The following is a 14,521-nucleotide window of genomic DNA, read 5'->3' on the forward strand; positions in this document are numbered from 1 at the left end:
GAGCTCTTGTAACACAGGCGAAAGGCTAAAAAGAGCGTGGGAGAAGCATGGTGTGATATCTTTTCTGAAGTTGGATATATCATACGCTGACGTGCCCCAGGTAAACCAGAGACCATGCTTTCTTTGCCTTGGGCTTTTATCTGCTGTTTCTGGTGGGAACTGCTCACTGTGTTCTTTCCTCGACTGTTTATGATTGGGTTCAACTTTGCCCAACCGTTCTTGATCACGGCAGTTTTGGTTTACGTAGAGAGCCCTATCACACCGGACAGCCGGTATCGTGGATATAGTCTCATCGGAGCCGCTTTATTGATTTACCTTGGGCTAGCGGTATGATATTTTCCTTCGCTAATGCTTTCGCCGCTCATCAAAACACCAGCTATGCAATGTGCACTACAGACATCGTTTCTCCAGAGTGAGCACGTTGTTCCACGGTACAATGATCTCATTGATCCATGACAGGACTTTGACCCTCCAGGATGACATCTTTGCGGAAAGCGCAGCTCTTACCTTGATGAGTACAGGGAAGTAAAAGGCGCACGTCGCGTTACTTGGGAAATCAAAAGCGAAAGTCTGGTGTGCTAATCCGCTCCCACAAGACATCGACGGCATCATCGAGCATCCTGAAAATTTTAATGACGTCTGGGCACGCACAATTGAAGTGGCAATGTGGCAATTGGTACATGGCTACTTGGAAGACAAGTGGGACCAACCTGTGTGGTTCCCTTAATTCTGACTCTAGGTAAGCAGCAGGCCTCGCATCCAAACATGCGCAGCTTCAAACTTATGTTTTCGACCAGCATTCCTGGGTGGCCAGAAACTCGTGGCGAAGACGATCGGAGAGAACCAGCAAAATTGGAACCTTGAAATACAGAACAGGATTCAGAATACATCCTCCGTATTGGGGTCTATCAAAGCCACTAAGATATCAGGACTTTCTGGCAAATTATCTCAGGTCCTGTAGGGGCATCGGGAACGAGAACTCTTTGTATCTCGGGCTTTCTTCAAAGAGATAATGTGGCTAAATGGTCTAGGTCAGACAACTTGTCTTCGCGTGTTTTACCTCCGCTAAAATCAAGCAGCAAGTGTGCCTCGAATTTGGTCACCTGTCGTTACCTTTATTGTGTATGCTGTGCAAGCACAGATCAGAGCCGACGACTCCCTCACCACGGTCAAAGCCTTCACTGCTCTGAGTATCATCACCCTTGTTACTACGCCCGCGGAAAGACTACTCGCTGTCTTGCCCCAGCTAGCGGCTGCAATGGGATGCTTCCAACGGATCCACGAATACATGGTATCTGAACCAATAAAAGATAGTCGAGTCAGCAAGAAGAAAATTTCACCACTCAGTACAGGCAGCGATGAACCGGAGGTCGCCATCGCCTTGGATCATGTCACTGTCTTGCCATCATAAAAGGCTACAAGTACCGCCCTCAATGATGTGTCTTTCGAAATCATCAGAGGCAACTTGGTCATTGTTATTGGGCCTGTCGGCTCGGGTAAAACGACATTGTTGAAGACTATTCTAGGGGAGCTTGGTTGTCTGTCGGGTTTTGTGTCTATCAGACCGAGCAGAATTTCTTATTGCAGCCAGAATCCATGGCTACCCAATACGACTATTAGGGAAATCATCACTGGTATTTCTGATCACGAGGTTGACGAGAAATGGTATAATACTGTGATCTATGCATGCTGCTTGGAGGAGGATATTCGTCGCTGGCCTGACGGTGATCAAAGTGAGATTGGAAGTAAAGGTCTTACCCTTTCAGGTGGTCAAAAACAGAGAGTGGTATGCAAACTTCCCAGGGAGTATGTTACTTTGATAAGTGCTAATGGCTCTTTAGGCCCTTGCGCGCTCGGTGTATAGTCGCAACAAAGTAGCTTTGCTCGACGATGTCATGAGTGCGTTGGATGCGCAAACGCAAGAATTGATCATTCAACGTCTTTTCTCTCCTGATGGGATATTCCGCCCGCTGGGCACAACTGTGGTGCTGACGACTCATAGTGGTATGTTGTCTTCCGGATCTTCGAGCGAAACCGGTGCTGACTCTCGACTTTCTCGATTTTAGCTCGACTGCTTGGAATTGCGGGTAGTGTGGTCTCACTCACTTCAGAGGGTCGAGTTGATCTTGAAACAACAGGAACAGAGGCCATTCGAAACAAAGGTTTTTGGCTGGCTAGGAAATATTCTAGTCCGCAAACCCAGGACGACCTCAATGACAATCTTGACGAGCATCTACACGGGGCCGCTTCTTCAAACTCTGACCCTATCAGTGACATTGAGAATATGGATCGAACGCGGCAGACTGGATATTTGTCTGTCTATTATTACTACGCACAAACAGTCGGCCCAATACTTTGTGCCGTGTTTCTCGCGGGACATGCCATGTTAGCCTTTGCTGAAAACTTTCCCCAGGTGTGGTTGAGCAAATGGACCGCAGCTGGAGGTGGAAATCTTCCACTTTATGTGTCTATTTACGTTCTCTTGGCTCTGGCAGCATCGCTCCTCACCATTTACTGCATATCGATCGTCTTTCTAGGGCTGATGCCGAAATCGGCCATCCGACTGCACTGGTTGCTTTTGGATACGACTATGTAGGCACCGCTATCCTTCTTCTCCGCCACAGATAATGGTGTGACCCTGAATCGCTTTAGTCAGGATATGACATTAATAGATTTGGCCCTTCCAATTGCGTTGATGTCTTCCGCTGAGGCGTTCTTTGGATGCATTGCCACCATTGGTCTGATCGCCACAGGGTCTGCTTTTATGGTGACAACAATTCCGGCCACACTGGTCGTGCTTTATTTCTTGCAAAAGGTTTATCTCAAGACGAGCCACCAACTACGATATCTCGATCTGGAGTCGAGAAGTCCATTGTACTCTCACTTTGCCGAGGTCCTCGAAGGTCTGGTAACCATCCGAGCTTTTGGCTGGCAAGAAGCCTCATCCAAAATGTTGACTCGGCATCTCGACAAATCTCAAATGCCGTACTACATGCTGCTATGTGCACAGAAGTGGTTGAACCTGGTTTTGGACATCGTGGTGATGGCATTGGCAACCATTGTGGTAACACTTGCCGTGGTGTTGCGTAGCAGCACAAATTTGAGCCACCTCGGCGTCGCGTTGAACAATCTTCTCGGATTCAACCAACTACTGTCATACTTAATCATCTCATGGACTACCCTGGAGACCTCGCTTGGAGCGATAGCCCGTGTCAAGTCATTTGTTGAGACGACGCCTTGTGAAAATCAACTAGATACAGACCAAGAACTGCACGCATTATGGCCCGATAGGGGGAACTTGACATACAGGATCTCTCCCTCCGCTATCCTGACGGAACCTTGGCTCTCGATAACATCACCATGCGCATATACTCGGGCGAAAAAATCGGTATCTGCGGCCGCACTGGCAGGTACGTGTTTCACATTTTCTGGCTTCCAGTTTTATCACCAGGTTTCTAATCAATCCTCGAATTTCCAGCGGAAAAAGCTCTCTCACACTAGCCATGCTACGTCTCGTAGACTTCTCGCACGGCGATATCACTATCGACGAGACCGACATTCTTAAGGTTGCCCCCGGATCAATCCGAGAGAGGCTGATAGCCGTGCCACAGGATCCGTTCACGCTTCTGGGGACCATTCGCTATAATGCCGACATCATGGGACTCTCCACTGACAGCGAAATTACATCTGTAATGAAGCAGATCGGCGTTTGGGCCGCAATTGAAAGCCGTGGGGGTCTGGACGCCCTTCTTGAAGACCATCCACTGTCGCAAGGAGAGCAGCAACTCTTCTGTCTGGCCCGGGCAATTCTCAGAAAGCGAGCCAGTGGCGGTGGGTGCCAGGTGCTCATTCTTGATGAAGCTACAAGCAGCCTTGATGCTCAAACAGACCAACAAGTACAGAAAGTCATGAGAGAGTTTTTCCATGACTGTACTGTTTTCAGTGTCGCTCATAGAGTATGTTCCCCATTTCGGTCTACCATCCTAGCTTGGTGATTATGAATTATTTTATTGGGGTGAAGAGTAAGCTAACTGTTGAACAGCTTGACACAATCATAGATTTTGATCGAATTGCAGTATTGGATGCTGGACGGCTTGTTGAGTTTGACACGCCACAAAATCTCCTTGCTCGAGGAGGTTTATTCCAGCAGATGTACTACGGAACAGATAGACAAGAGTCCTAGTGTCATTTGATTTTTTTTTTTGTCAATAAATCAATAACAGCTCAACTTACCTTAATGATTTTACGTTGCCATACTACTCGCTCCCTCTATCATATTGGTGGCGCCATGGATGAACGGTGACAGATCCGCATGGGAGCTGATATCTATCTGCGTCTTATAGAGTGCACGGCCCAAGTAAAGTCCTGAGGCTATTGAAGGACGTTTATGGATCAGTTCCGTCTACTAAGATGGTCAAACTGTTTTTTTCTCAGTTTCAGCGCCATCTCATTCAAACTGCAAATTGCAGTTCTAGGACGGAAAGAGGCAAGACAGGCCATAATGAGGTAAGAAAGTAACGTAGGAAATATCGCATGAAAGCCACCATACCTCGGTCTTATCGCCACGTGACTGACGTCATGCCATCGACTTGCCGATAACCTCGAGGAAGAGCCACCAAAGGTAGTTCCTTCGCAGCCCATTTTCCTGACAACTATATATCCCTGGACTTCCCCAGTGCAAGCAGTCGGTCAAACCTTACAGAAGGAAAAAGAGAGGATATTTGCTTAAGATGGCCTCTCAAGCACTACGAACCCGGGCATGGCGGCTTTGCCTCCGGAGCTTGCAACCCGTCCGTCTAAGCTCAAGCTCCAGCTCCAGCTTCGCAGTACTCAGCGCTAGACCTCTACATATTGCCTCCCATCTGCCTAAGAGAAATACTCTCGACACATCATCAATCATCAAATCTACGCTCAGCCTACAAAAAAGAAACTATTCGTTCCTCCATCCGTCCGGGAAAGCAACAGGGGACTTGCTAGTCGAAGAACTGCAAGACCTCTACGAGGCTGCAACGGATGAGTTCGAGATCGCTACCGATAGCACGGACAGCGCGACGATCTACGCCGCGTCGGATCGTGAGTCTGCGCGGGATGCGTTGAATCAGTTTATTGCTGTTTACCATCTTTATAGCGCGAAGCCTGGGGAGAAGATGGAGGGTGTTGGTCAAGGGGGAGTATGACGGAGGGAAGTCCGATTGTCGAGACAAATTTCGATCCGACTGCTGTGTCGGATGAGCTTCGAGATGAGGTTAGAAGGAGGGTCGGACAGAGGGTTCGAGAGTTGAGGAGCGCGGTTGTTAATCTGGAGGAGAGGGCTAGGGCCGAATAGGCTCAGTTTCTGTTTTGTACACATGGTGGGTACGAGGGAAGTTGAGTATAGAGATGGGGATGGAATGAATGTATATCTAGCATTCTGTTGAGTATGTGAGGTTAAGAAAGTGTACATCACTCGGGTATTATTTAGTCTACTCCATGAAAGAGAACATCAGATGTATCGAAGTATTGGAAAACTACAAGTCCACAGATATTACACACTTTGAGTGGATTTCAATCCCACTATTCAGTGAATTAAAAGCAAAGCCACGTCCCATAAAGCAGCGCAGCAATGTCAAACATGGATTAGATTCGTAATAGCCGGTCTGGAGAAGATGGAGTCCAGTGCCGCACATAGTTCGGATTTTTAAAAAGTCATCGCAGGTCAATGCCAAGCCCATCCAAGGTTGTTAAAAAGGTGAACGCCAAAAATACGCCTGGTCAGACGCGCCCCATGTTTGGTAGATGGTAGATCGCGTGAGCATTGAACATCATACAACAAATAACTGAGGCTAGAGGCCGTCAGACCACTGCAAAGGGGTGGAGCGTGAAGTGGTCGGGACTGGGAGATAGAAGGGTGGAAGAGGCTTCCTTGTGTGTTGTTCGTTGATGGCGTTTCAATTGATCTAATGATGATGGATTAGTATGCGAACTTTTTCTCCGATAGTCAGGTTCGAAATTACCAGGGCGAGTAAAACTCTTCGTGCAACCAGGGTAAGGGCATTTATGTTTGCGTTCGCCATGGGTCAGCCGGTGGCTTGACATATTGGATGACTGCCATGAAATGAGTGATAGTCGATAGCAAACATGTGCATGAAACTTACATCTCCAGTCTGGAAATTGCATCCAGGATAGGTGCACTTGAAGGGCTTTTCACCAGAATGGGTTCTCGAGTGCGTTTCTAAGTTCATTAGCCGGGCTCCTCAAGAATGAAGTGCCAAAGGACATCACATACTCAGTTCACTACTATCTGTGAATGTCTTCCCGCATATCTTGCACTTATAGGGCTTGTCACCGCGATGACTACGCTCATGGCGATCCAGAGTTGCCTGGCGAGCAAATGACTTGCCACACACGGAGCACCGGAAGTTCTTGTCTACAAAATGGTCAGTTAGGTTGTATGGATAAAGCGCATAATGAGACTCACAGTTACTGTGGGTAAGGAAGTGGCCTTGGAGTTTTGACTTCTGCGAAAATGGCTCATCCGGCCGATGGCACCCTCCCCAGCAGCAGTAGTACCCATTGCCTTTGGCTCCATCAATTGTATTCATATGGCTTGCGACCAAATGATCTTGCAAAGCGCCGGCATCTGCAAAGGTTGCGCCACAGGCAGCTTTCACCCCGTGTATTGAATTTAACCACTTGCAAATGTGCAAGCCACTGTCTTCAGCCGAGAAGTCGGGGTCGTCAAGACCGAGGACACACCTCCGTCCAGCGGGGGTGGAGTCTCTCCAGGACTCGAAAGGAAGTTTGAGCTCACGCTAGATCGTGATTGCCGAGAGTAAAGAGAATAGGGATGTGAATGGATGTGATGATGGCCTCGGCATCGATGATGATTGCGGTGCGGCCCTCGAGGGATATGAAGACTCAAGTCGTTGGGGTTTTTGAAGTTGCCATGGACATGATGATGTTTGGGGTGCACGCAATGTAAGGGGTTCATTGGAAGATCATGTTTGGTCTTCTGGAGATCAGCTGAAGGCTGCTGCTCCAGGGCCTGAGGATTTTCGCAGATAGAGTAGTCCGAACACATCCCCATCATATGGAAGACCTCTGCTGGGTTCACGTCTGTCTGGTTTTGGTACTGCTGGTTTGGAAACAGCCCCTGCAGATCCTTTTGGAAGTCATGGCATTCAAAGTGATTAGAGACATTCTCATCACAGTGGTTGGCATGGGCCTGATAGGAGTGTAGGAAGTCATGGTGGTAGCATGGGTCAAGAGGCCCAGGGATAGCATGCTCTGGGAGTTTGCCCGGTTCGCTAACGTGGTTGCTCATGGTGGTAGAGGGCAACAACGTCGAAGTATCCAGGGGGAAAGGAGGATTGAGACCAAACATGGAGTCGAAGCCGCAATCTGGGTCAGCAGTGGCATCACAGCAGTGATCCTCAAAGCAGAGAGGGTCTGTGCTTTCACAGTTCTGCTCACCACAGTGGGTGTCATCGCAGTGAGGCACGGAACAGACGCTCGAAGCGTCGCACTCCACGAAGCCGTCGCATATTGACCCACAGTCTAGCGCGCAATGATCTACCTGGCAATCGTCCACATCGCAACAGGCCTCGTCGACCTCACACCCTAGCGCATTGTGATGGTCATGGTCCGAGCATGGCCATTGAGGCCGGGGAGGACCCGAGGACTCCGTAGGATTCTTGCCATCGATATGGAAATCCTCCCAATGGCACTCAAGACAGAAAGCATCTGCCTGGTTTTGGGCAGTCATGTTGCGCACGAACCAGGTCGAAGGAGGGCAAAAGAACAGCGAAACGGGATGGAGAACCGAGGTTAATGCAGCGAGTAGATGTCCGTGTAGAAGTCGGGAATGGAACGTTTGAAGGGCCGACAGAAAAGTGTGCGACCGCAGATAAAGTGACAGGTACGGTCAAATTTCTGAAGGCAAATTTCGTGACCGGGGCAGTTCCTGGTCACTAGTCCGTCATAGGGCATGGAAACACAAATCCACTAGAAGCGCCTCCGCAAATAGTCCAACAAATTGTATCATGCGCTTTTAACCCGCGGAATGTGTGCTATCTTGGCTGTGGTTGGAAGAACGGGATCGGAGAACAGACGATCGTCATGCACAAGATTGCAGGAGGGGAACATGGGGACCTTGGGGATGAGAAGGAAAATAACCGATTCCAATCCGCGCACGAGAGGGGATCCGAGGATGCATTGCGTCTGGCCCTCGAGTTGGTGAGGACCTTTGGGACGGAGAGAGAAAGATTGGGGACCTTGGGGGTGAGAGACTGTTACGGCGGGGGAAGGCGGTGAGGATCAGAGGTGAGGGTCGAACTTCTAACACGAAGGGTACCTGGTCAGTATTTCATTCTTGCGACAGTTACTTCTTGCGACGAGCGCGATTCTTCATGTGAAAATCGAGACTCTTCCAGACACTCGTGGCGATTCCACGCATATCATCGTGTGTGAGTTCGAAATTGATATCGCCGGGACTCTTCGGGCAGAGGTACACATCCTCAAACGGGATGGTCAGGGAACCTGAGATCTCGTGCTGTTCTGTGCTTTTCTTTCGAACGATCGTGATTTCTTGAGTAGACTCGACGCGTACTGGGTCATGTCGTAGTGACCATTGCTGAATCGTGATTTGTCCCGACACGTAGACCTTGAAGGAGAGCGCCACCCTGACTTCCTCGCCGGACTCTCGGAGCCAGAAGAGACAATCTTTCATCAAAGCTGGAGTAGCCTCAGTCCATCCAACCTCCACAACGATCGTCGGCCATTCTGGATCTTTTTCCTCTTCTGGATTTCTCCCCAGGAACTGTCTGGAAACTTCTTTTTTTGGTATCCCTGAAACTCTGCGCCTCCCATAGATTCAAGACGGTTGCTCTGACCACGCTGCCAGGTATCAAAAATAGCAGAGAAAGCTCGATGGGCGCGCTCGTGCATGCGGGACGGCATTCTGAGAACCACAAAGTGAGTGGTGAAGTTGTAGGTTTTGCAGGCATGCATGAGGAGCTTTTCTCTGGACTCCTCGAAACACTCGCCGAAGGCACGATCATCCACATGGGTAAACACCACGTAACCACAACCCTGACCTTCCGTTTCAAACCGATCGATTTCAAGCTCAAAGCTGCGTACACAATGCTCCATACCTTGGAACCGGTACAAGGGCGTTGTCTCCGGAAGACCTTCTTCGGCCATGATAGCTTCGGCCATGATAGATTCAGCCAAGGTAGCTTCAGCCAGTTTGATTATCAGTTCTTCCACTGTACTTTAAGAGGATGAAGATATTGAGGGAGTGTGTTTAAGAAGAGCGTTACCGCGCGTCCTGGGAGGAAATAACTATAAGTGTGAAGGGCAGGTGAAGTGAGGGAGTCAACCACTCCGATTCAAGATGAGGTTAGCCCGAACAATTCCAGGCGAATGATATCACGTTCATTGTCCAGCGGTCCTGTACTTGTCACAGATATGATGAGCGCATTTAAACGACTGCGTGTATCTGTGTTAGTCAAAGGAAAATAATTTTCCCTTACAATGAAGAAGGTCAAGAGTGACAAACACCGGTGTTTGTTCCCCGGATCGACATCTTATCGCGCAATCGCAAGGCTAATCTCACTTTATCCGACAACTAGGCAACTTCAACCTTAATTGTTCCTAACATTCCTCACCATCCAAGATCCGTTCCACTCTCTCACCCGGATCTTCAATTGACCTTTCCTCTGAAGTCACCTCACCATCACCGCGCGAGTCAACATTCATCCCTCCTCGTCCGAAGTTCCTTCCAAAAATCATGGGCAACTGCTGCTCCAGCTCCAAAGAACCCGAGGCATTCTCCGGCCCCGGCCGCGTCGTTGGCGCCCGCTCCTCCCCATCCGCACCCCGAGCCCCGCTCCCCACCAAGAACTGGAAGAATACGCCCGGGCGCACACTCGGCGAGGCCAGCGACACGCCAGGGGGTGCCGATGAAGCGCGGTCAAATGCCGCCATAGCAGCGCAGGTACGCTCAATTCCCTCCCCACCTCCACCTTCCTTGAGAGGGATGAGGATTGAAGCTTGGACTAGAAGGCTTGCTAACTCGCCAATTTACAGAAGCGCGCCGAAGAAGCCTCATCGAACAAGGGCAAATTGGGCTCGAAACTAGCTGCGCAAAAGGCGAAAACGCAAACGCAGACTCTCGGGGAGGTTAGTCAGGATGAGAGAGCTGCGCGCGACGCGGATGGTGCGGAGGAGGCGAGGCGGTGGCAATAGGTCGTCTATGTCCAGGATTTTTTGAGCATTGAGCGTTATTTATACTTGCGGGCGTTAAGATTGGGTTTTTTAAATGCGAGCATCCTTTTTTAATTTCCGTTTTCCATTATCTAGCGGTTGGCGGTGAGTTTTGAGATTTGAGCACCGATCTTTATCGGCACATGTAGTGTCATTTGAAATAACCTTAAATGAAGATGGACTGTACAAAGAACAGATTGGTATTATCACGGCTCTTGCATTTCAGGTATGCTTACGCCAGCCTAAGTACCAAGTACATGATCGTGCAACACTTCAAGTCTAAGGCACCCGAGGCTAAACGACGTTATACCGACCACTAGCCGGTGCACGAGCATCACTATCAGCTGCAGCGATAGTTCCCTCTTTGAGCAGGCGCATTAGCTCACGCATGGCTGTAGTGACGGAAATCTCGGTTTCGCCCTCGACCAGAATGTACAGCTTGGGTAGATCGTTGGGACCGGGCTCTTTGCCCGCGGCATAGAAATTGCCCTTGGTTGTGATGGATGTGCCAGTGGCTTCGAGGATCTTGGCAACATTCGTGCGGTTGGTGACAGCCCAACGAGCTTTTTCTATAGATGGAGTATGGTTAGTAGGTGTTTGAAAAGTGGAAGTTAACGGCAGAAAGGGTGGGGAACTTACGGGGGAAGTCGTTGATCTCTAGAGTTGCATGGAATGCGCCAGCGTCGGGCCCACGGTTGTCGATAGGCACACCGGATCTCATTACACCAGCCTTGCTTAGGCGGGCATGAATATCGGCCACAGCCGATCCAACCTTGTCCAATGCATTCTTCGAAGGGGCGTTGGGGTCTTTCTCGGTCTTGTGTACTGTGATCTTGCCGTCGAGATCGATGCCCTTGGGAACGCCGGGAAGGGGACCTGATGGGGCAGAAGGAGCGGCAGCAGATTGTACCTGGGACAAAGCCTTGTTGAAGCGATCCTCGTCGGCCTGCTTAGTCTTTTCATCCTTTTCTTCCTCCTCGTCGTCTCCATCGCCGGTCTTGTAGGTGCGGCGCTCGCGATTACGAGCGGTTTCACGCTCTTGGTCGAGACGCTCCAATCCTTTACCACCGAAGCCAGACGTGCTGGCTTTCTCCTTGCCGGCCCTGACTTTCTCCAAGAAAGAATCAACCAGTTTCTGCACAGGTTCAGGGATTTCTTGTCCGCTCTGTTTCAGGGCTTTGGCGATATCCACTGAATATCGTTCTTGGTCCTCTGTAAGGAACGTGACTGCAGTACCGGTGTTTCCAGCACGACCGGTTCGACCAGCTCGGTGAACATAGTCCTCCAAGTGATTGGGAGCATCGTAGTTCACGACGAGCTTCAATTGCTTCACATCTAGACCACGCGCAGCGACAGAGGTGGCGGTCAAAATAGGGAAGATGCCCGCCTTGAAGTCCTCAATCGTAGAGTCACGATCGACTTGGTCTTTTCCTCCATGGATGGACATGCATGGATAACCCTTCCGCATCAGCTCTCTGAGAAGATTATCTGCGGATTCTTGTTTTTCAACGAAAATCAAGGTCCGACAATCCTCATTAGCGTCATCAGCATAAAGGTTGCCGAGCAATTCCAAAAGTCGGAAGAATTTTTCATCTTCGTTGCGAACCTCCACGATCTGCGTGATCTCAGGAGCCACCACACTTTTACCACCAACCACGATCTCGACAGGTTTCTTTAGTGTCTTTCGCGCCAATGCCTCCATATTACGAGGGAATGTGGCGGAGAAGAGCACCGTTTGCTTATCTGGGCGAATATTGGCCATGATCTTCATGACCTGAGGCTCGAATCCCATGTCAAACATGCGATCTGCCTCATCGAGGACAACATATGTGACACGCCGGAGATTGGTGACCCTGCCTCCATTGGCGGCAAGTAAATCGATCATCCGGCCGGGCGTGCAAACAACAATCTCGGCACCTCGCTTGAGTTCAGCAATTTGATCTTTGATAGGTGCACCACCATAAGCGCACACAGCCCGGAGACCAAGTGCCTTCAAGAACGGCTTGCAGTCTTTGTGGATTTGTGTCGCTAGTTCACGAGTGGGCGTCATGATCAGGGCGATGGGACCCTCCATGTTTTCCAGTGGCCGTTGGTCTTTGATATGACGGAACATAGGTATGAGGAAAGCGATGGTCTTTCCAGAACCAGTCTTTGCAACGCCAATCACATCTCGACCAGACATGATGGCAGGGATTGCTTGTGCTTGAATCGATGTCAGACCCTCATAGCCTAGCTTGTCGACTACCTCGAGTGTCTGCATTCCCAGACCACATTGGGACCATTTTTGGACAGGCTTTGGGATATCCAGACCACGAACCTTGATACCGTCAAGCTCGAGACGCAAGTTGGCTGTCTCTTCCTCGGTCATTTCCGCAAGATGAGACGGCTCGTTATAGAACTTTCGACGGAAAGGCTCATACTCAATCTTCTTGTGATCGATCGTTGGAATTTCCTTCTTTTTCTTTTTGTTCGCCATGGCAAGAACGTCGTCTGCGTCTTCTTCACCGACAGCTGTGATATCAACGTCATCTTCGTCACCGAATATAGCCTGGGGAGGTTTTGAGTCCTTCTTCTTGCCTAACTTGGCACCAAATGTCTTTTTCGGTGGGGCTTTATCAGCGAGGTCTGACATGAACGCATCCAAAGGGTCAATCTCTTCCTCGTCGACCTCCATTTTAGAGGGTTCAGGTTCTTGGTTCGAATCAGCCATATCGACATCCCCATTGGCACCGTTGGTCTCATTCAATCGAAGCTTTCCTTCTGGAACATCACCCTGGGTTTGATAAGCCCGTGATTGGGTTTGAAGCCGTTCCTCACGTCGTTCCGCGGCTAATCGAGCCGCTGCGGCAGCCTCTTCCTCATTGTCGCCATCTTGCATATCGACGTCATCGTCCTCTGCGGCTTCATCGTTCACTCCGGTGTCTTTGCTGTCATCGAGCGGAGGTGTTGGAAGGCGCTCCAGCTTTTTCCGGGTTGACTCTTCCTCGCCAAATCCCAGAGTACGAGAAGCCGAGGGCTTTTCAGCATCTATAGCAGTCTTTGCACCTAGTCCAAAACCACTGACATTGCCTTTAGCTTTCAACGGAGCAGACGTATGGGCAGAGGGGACAGAAGGGGAAGCAGGTGGTTGAACGGTAGCTTTAATTGATTGTGGCACAGCAACATCAGTGCCGAGGACAGCTGGAGCTGGTGCGGTGTTATTGGTAGCGTTCTTTGCAATGGCCTTCGGGTCGAACTTCCCAGCGTACGGCGCTGGTGGTGCAGATTCGGCGGGCGTTACTTGTGTTTGTGGCGAGTCAACCACAGGAGATAAGTTTGATTTTCGGTCGATGGCATCCAAGATGTTTCGGGACCGCTTTCTCCTTCTTCACGTTGCTTTCTTTCTCGCTCGGCTGCTTGCTTCTGTTTCCATGCCTCCAACTTGGCACGTCGCTCGGCCTTCTTATCCTCCTCGGTCTGTGTTGCAGGTGTGGGGGTCGTGGGCTTAGAGGTCTGCAGGGAATAGTTAGCGGAATGCTTTAGTCTTGACCCATAAGCATTATGGAAACTCACCTCCAGAGCCCGAGAACCGGATCGTCGACTCACGCCGCGGTCACGGCTGTCCTCCCGTCTAGATTTGGGCTTCAAGTCAGCAGAATCATCTGTGCGCCTGCGATCGCGGTCGCGTGAATCATCTCGCCTGGCCCGATAATCTCTATCCCGACTCCTGCGACGATAATCACGATCATCGTCTCGGCGGCGGTCTCGTGATCTGTCTCTCCGACCAGGTCGATATGTGTTATCGTCACGTCTATCTGCAGGAACGATCGCGTCGGCGGTAGCCGTCTCTATCGCGACCAGCATCGCGATCGCGGTATCGGCGCTGGATAGAAGTAGATTGGTGAGAATCTGCATTCGTGAGACTGAGGAACTTGCCACTTACCTCGGGGCTGCGAGACCTTCGGTGTCCACGGCCTTCATCTCGCCTTCTCTCAGGACGGGAATCATCTCTGCGGCTGCGTCGAGATGAAGAGTATGTGCTGCCTACAGGAGATGGTGAGCGAGTATCCCCGTGGCGAGCCATTGTTGCAGGCCAACGATAAGTGAGTATTACTCTGCAGAGCACTGAGATGTTAAGCTGAAGACTTGAAGGATCACCACACTTCCATATAAGTTGGGGTTGAGCTTGACTGTAGTTCGGCCGTGCGGGCCACTGTCTTGTCGCGACCATAAAAGCCGATGATGCATTTTGCGCCTGGGGGATCGCTGTCACGTGCATAGCCTGATACCGCACTAA

The 14,521-nt window shown here is 50.3% G+C and overlaps 6 protein-coding genes across 6 annotated transcripts; 3 read left to right on the forward strand and 3 right to left on the reverse strand.

Moving 5' to 3' along the window:
- Positions 1–1,433: 1,433 nt before the first annotated feature.
- Positions 1,434–4,183, forward strand: N7477_000996 (ABC transporter integral membrane type 1; the record flags this gene model as incomplete). The annotated part of the gene is made up of 7 exons (XM_056962659.1): positions 1,434–1,468; positions 1,621–1,786; positions 1,842–2,004; positions 2,067–2,592; positions 2,653–3,410; positions 3,520–3,956; positions 4,043–4,183. The coding sequence occupies 7 exons, from the start codon at positions 1,434–1,436 to the stop codon at positions 4,181–4,183; spliced, it is 2,226 nt and encodes a 741-aa protein (XP_056827662.1).
- A 576-nt stretch (positions 4,184–4,759) lies between these two features.
- Positions 4,760–5,177, forward strand: N7477_000997 (uncharacterized protein; the record flags this gene model as incomplete). The annotated part of the gene is made up of 2 exons (XM_056962660.1): positions 4,760–4,790; positions 4,828–5,177. The coding sequence occupies 2 exons, from the start codon at positions 4,760–4,762 to the stop codon at positions 5,175–5,177; spliced, it is 381 nt and encodes a 126-aa protein (XP_056827663.1).
- Positions 5,178–5,832: 655 nt separating this feature from the next.
- N7477_000998 (C2H2-type zinc finger protein) lies at positions 5,833–7,744 on the reverse strand (the record flags this gene model as incomplete). The annotated part of the gene is made up of 6 exons (XM_056962661.1): positions 5,833–5,936; positions 5,994–6,084; positions 6,135–6,211; positions 6,266–6,406; positions 6,458–6,767; positions 6,791–7,744. 6 exons carry the CDS (start codon positions 7,742–7,744, stop codon positions 5,833–5,835), a joined length of 1,677 nt encoding a protein of 558 aa, XP_056827664.1.
- Positions 7,745–8,359: 615 nt separating this feature from the next.
- On the reverse strand, positions 8,360–9,195 carry N7477_000999 (uncharacterized protein; the record flags this gene model as incomplete). Its single annotated transcript, XM_056962662.1, has 2 exons — positions 8,360–8,801; positions 8,834–9,195. 2 exons carry the CDS (start codon positions 9,193–9,195, stop codon positions 8,360–8,362), a joined length of 804 nt encoding a protein of 267 aa, XP_056827665.1.
- A 574-nt stretch (positions 9,196–9,769) lies between these two features.
- N7477_001000 (uncharacterized protein) lies at positions 9,770–10,227 on the forward strand (the record flags this gene model as incomplete). Its single annotated transcript, XM_056962663.1, has 2 exons — positions 9,770–9,976; positions 10,069–10,227. The coding sequence occupies 2 exons, from the start codon at positions 9,770–9,772 to the stop codon at positions 10,225–10,227; spliced, it is 366 nt and encodes a 121-aa protein (XP_056827666.1).
- Positions 10,228–10,539: 312 nt separating this feature from the next.
- On the reverse strand, positions 10,540–14,308 carry N7477_001001 (uncharacterized protein; the record flags this gene model as incomplete). Its single annotated transcript, XM_056962664.1, has 5 exons — positions 10,540–10,814; positions 10,885–13,524; positions 13,599–13,737; positions 13,798–14,133; positions 14,168–14,308. 5 exons carry the CDS (start codon positions 14,306–14,308, stop codon positions 10,540–10,542), a joined length of 3,531 nt encoding a protein of 1,176 aa, XP_056827667.1.
- Positions 14,309–14,521: the final 213 nt, after the last annotated feature.

This window comes from Penicillium maclennaniae (genome assembly GCF_028827695.1).
Source record: "Penicillium maclennaniae strain IBT 15551 chromosome Unknown utg000001l:1.0-3280838.0:1.0-3283122.0, whole genome shotgun sequence".
Taxonomy (NCBI): Eukaryota; Fungi; Ascomycota; class Eurotiomycetes; order Eurotiales; family Aspergillaceae; genus Penicillium; species Penicillium maclennaniae.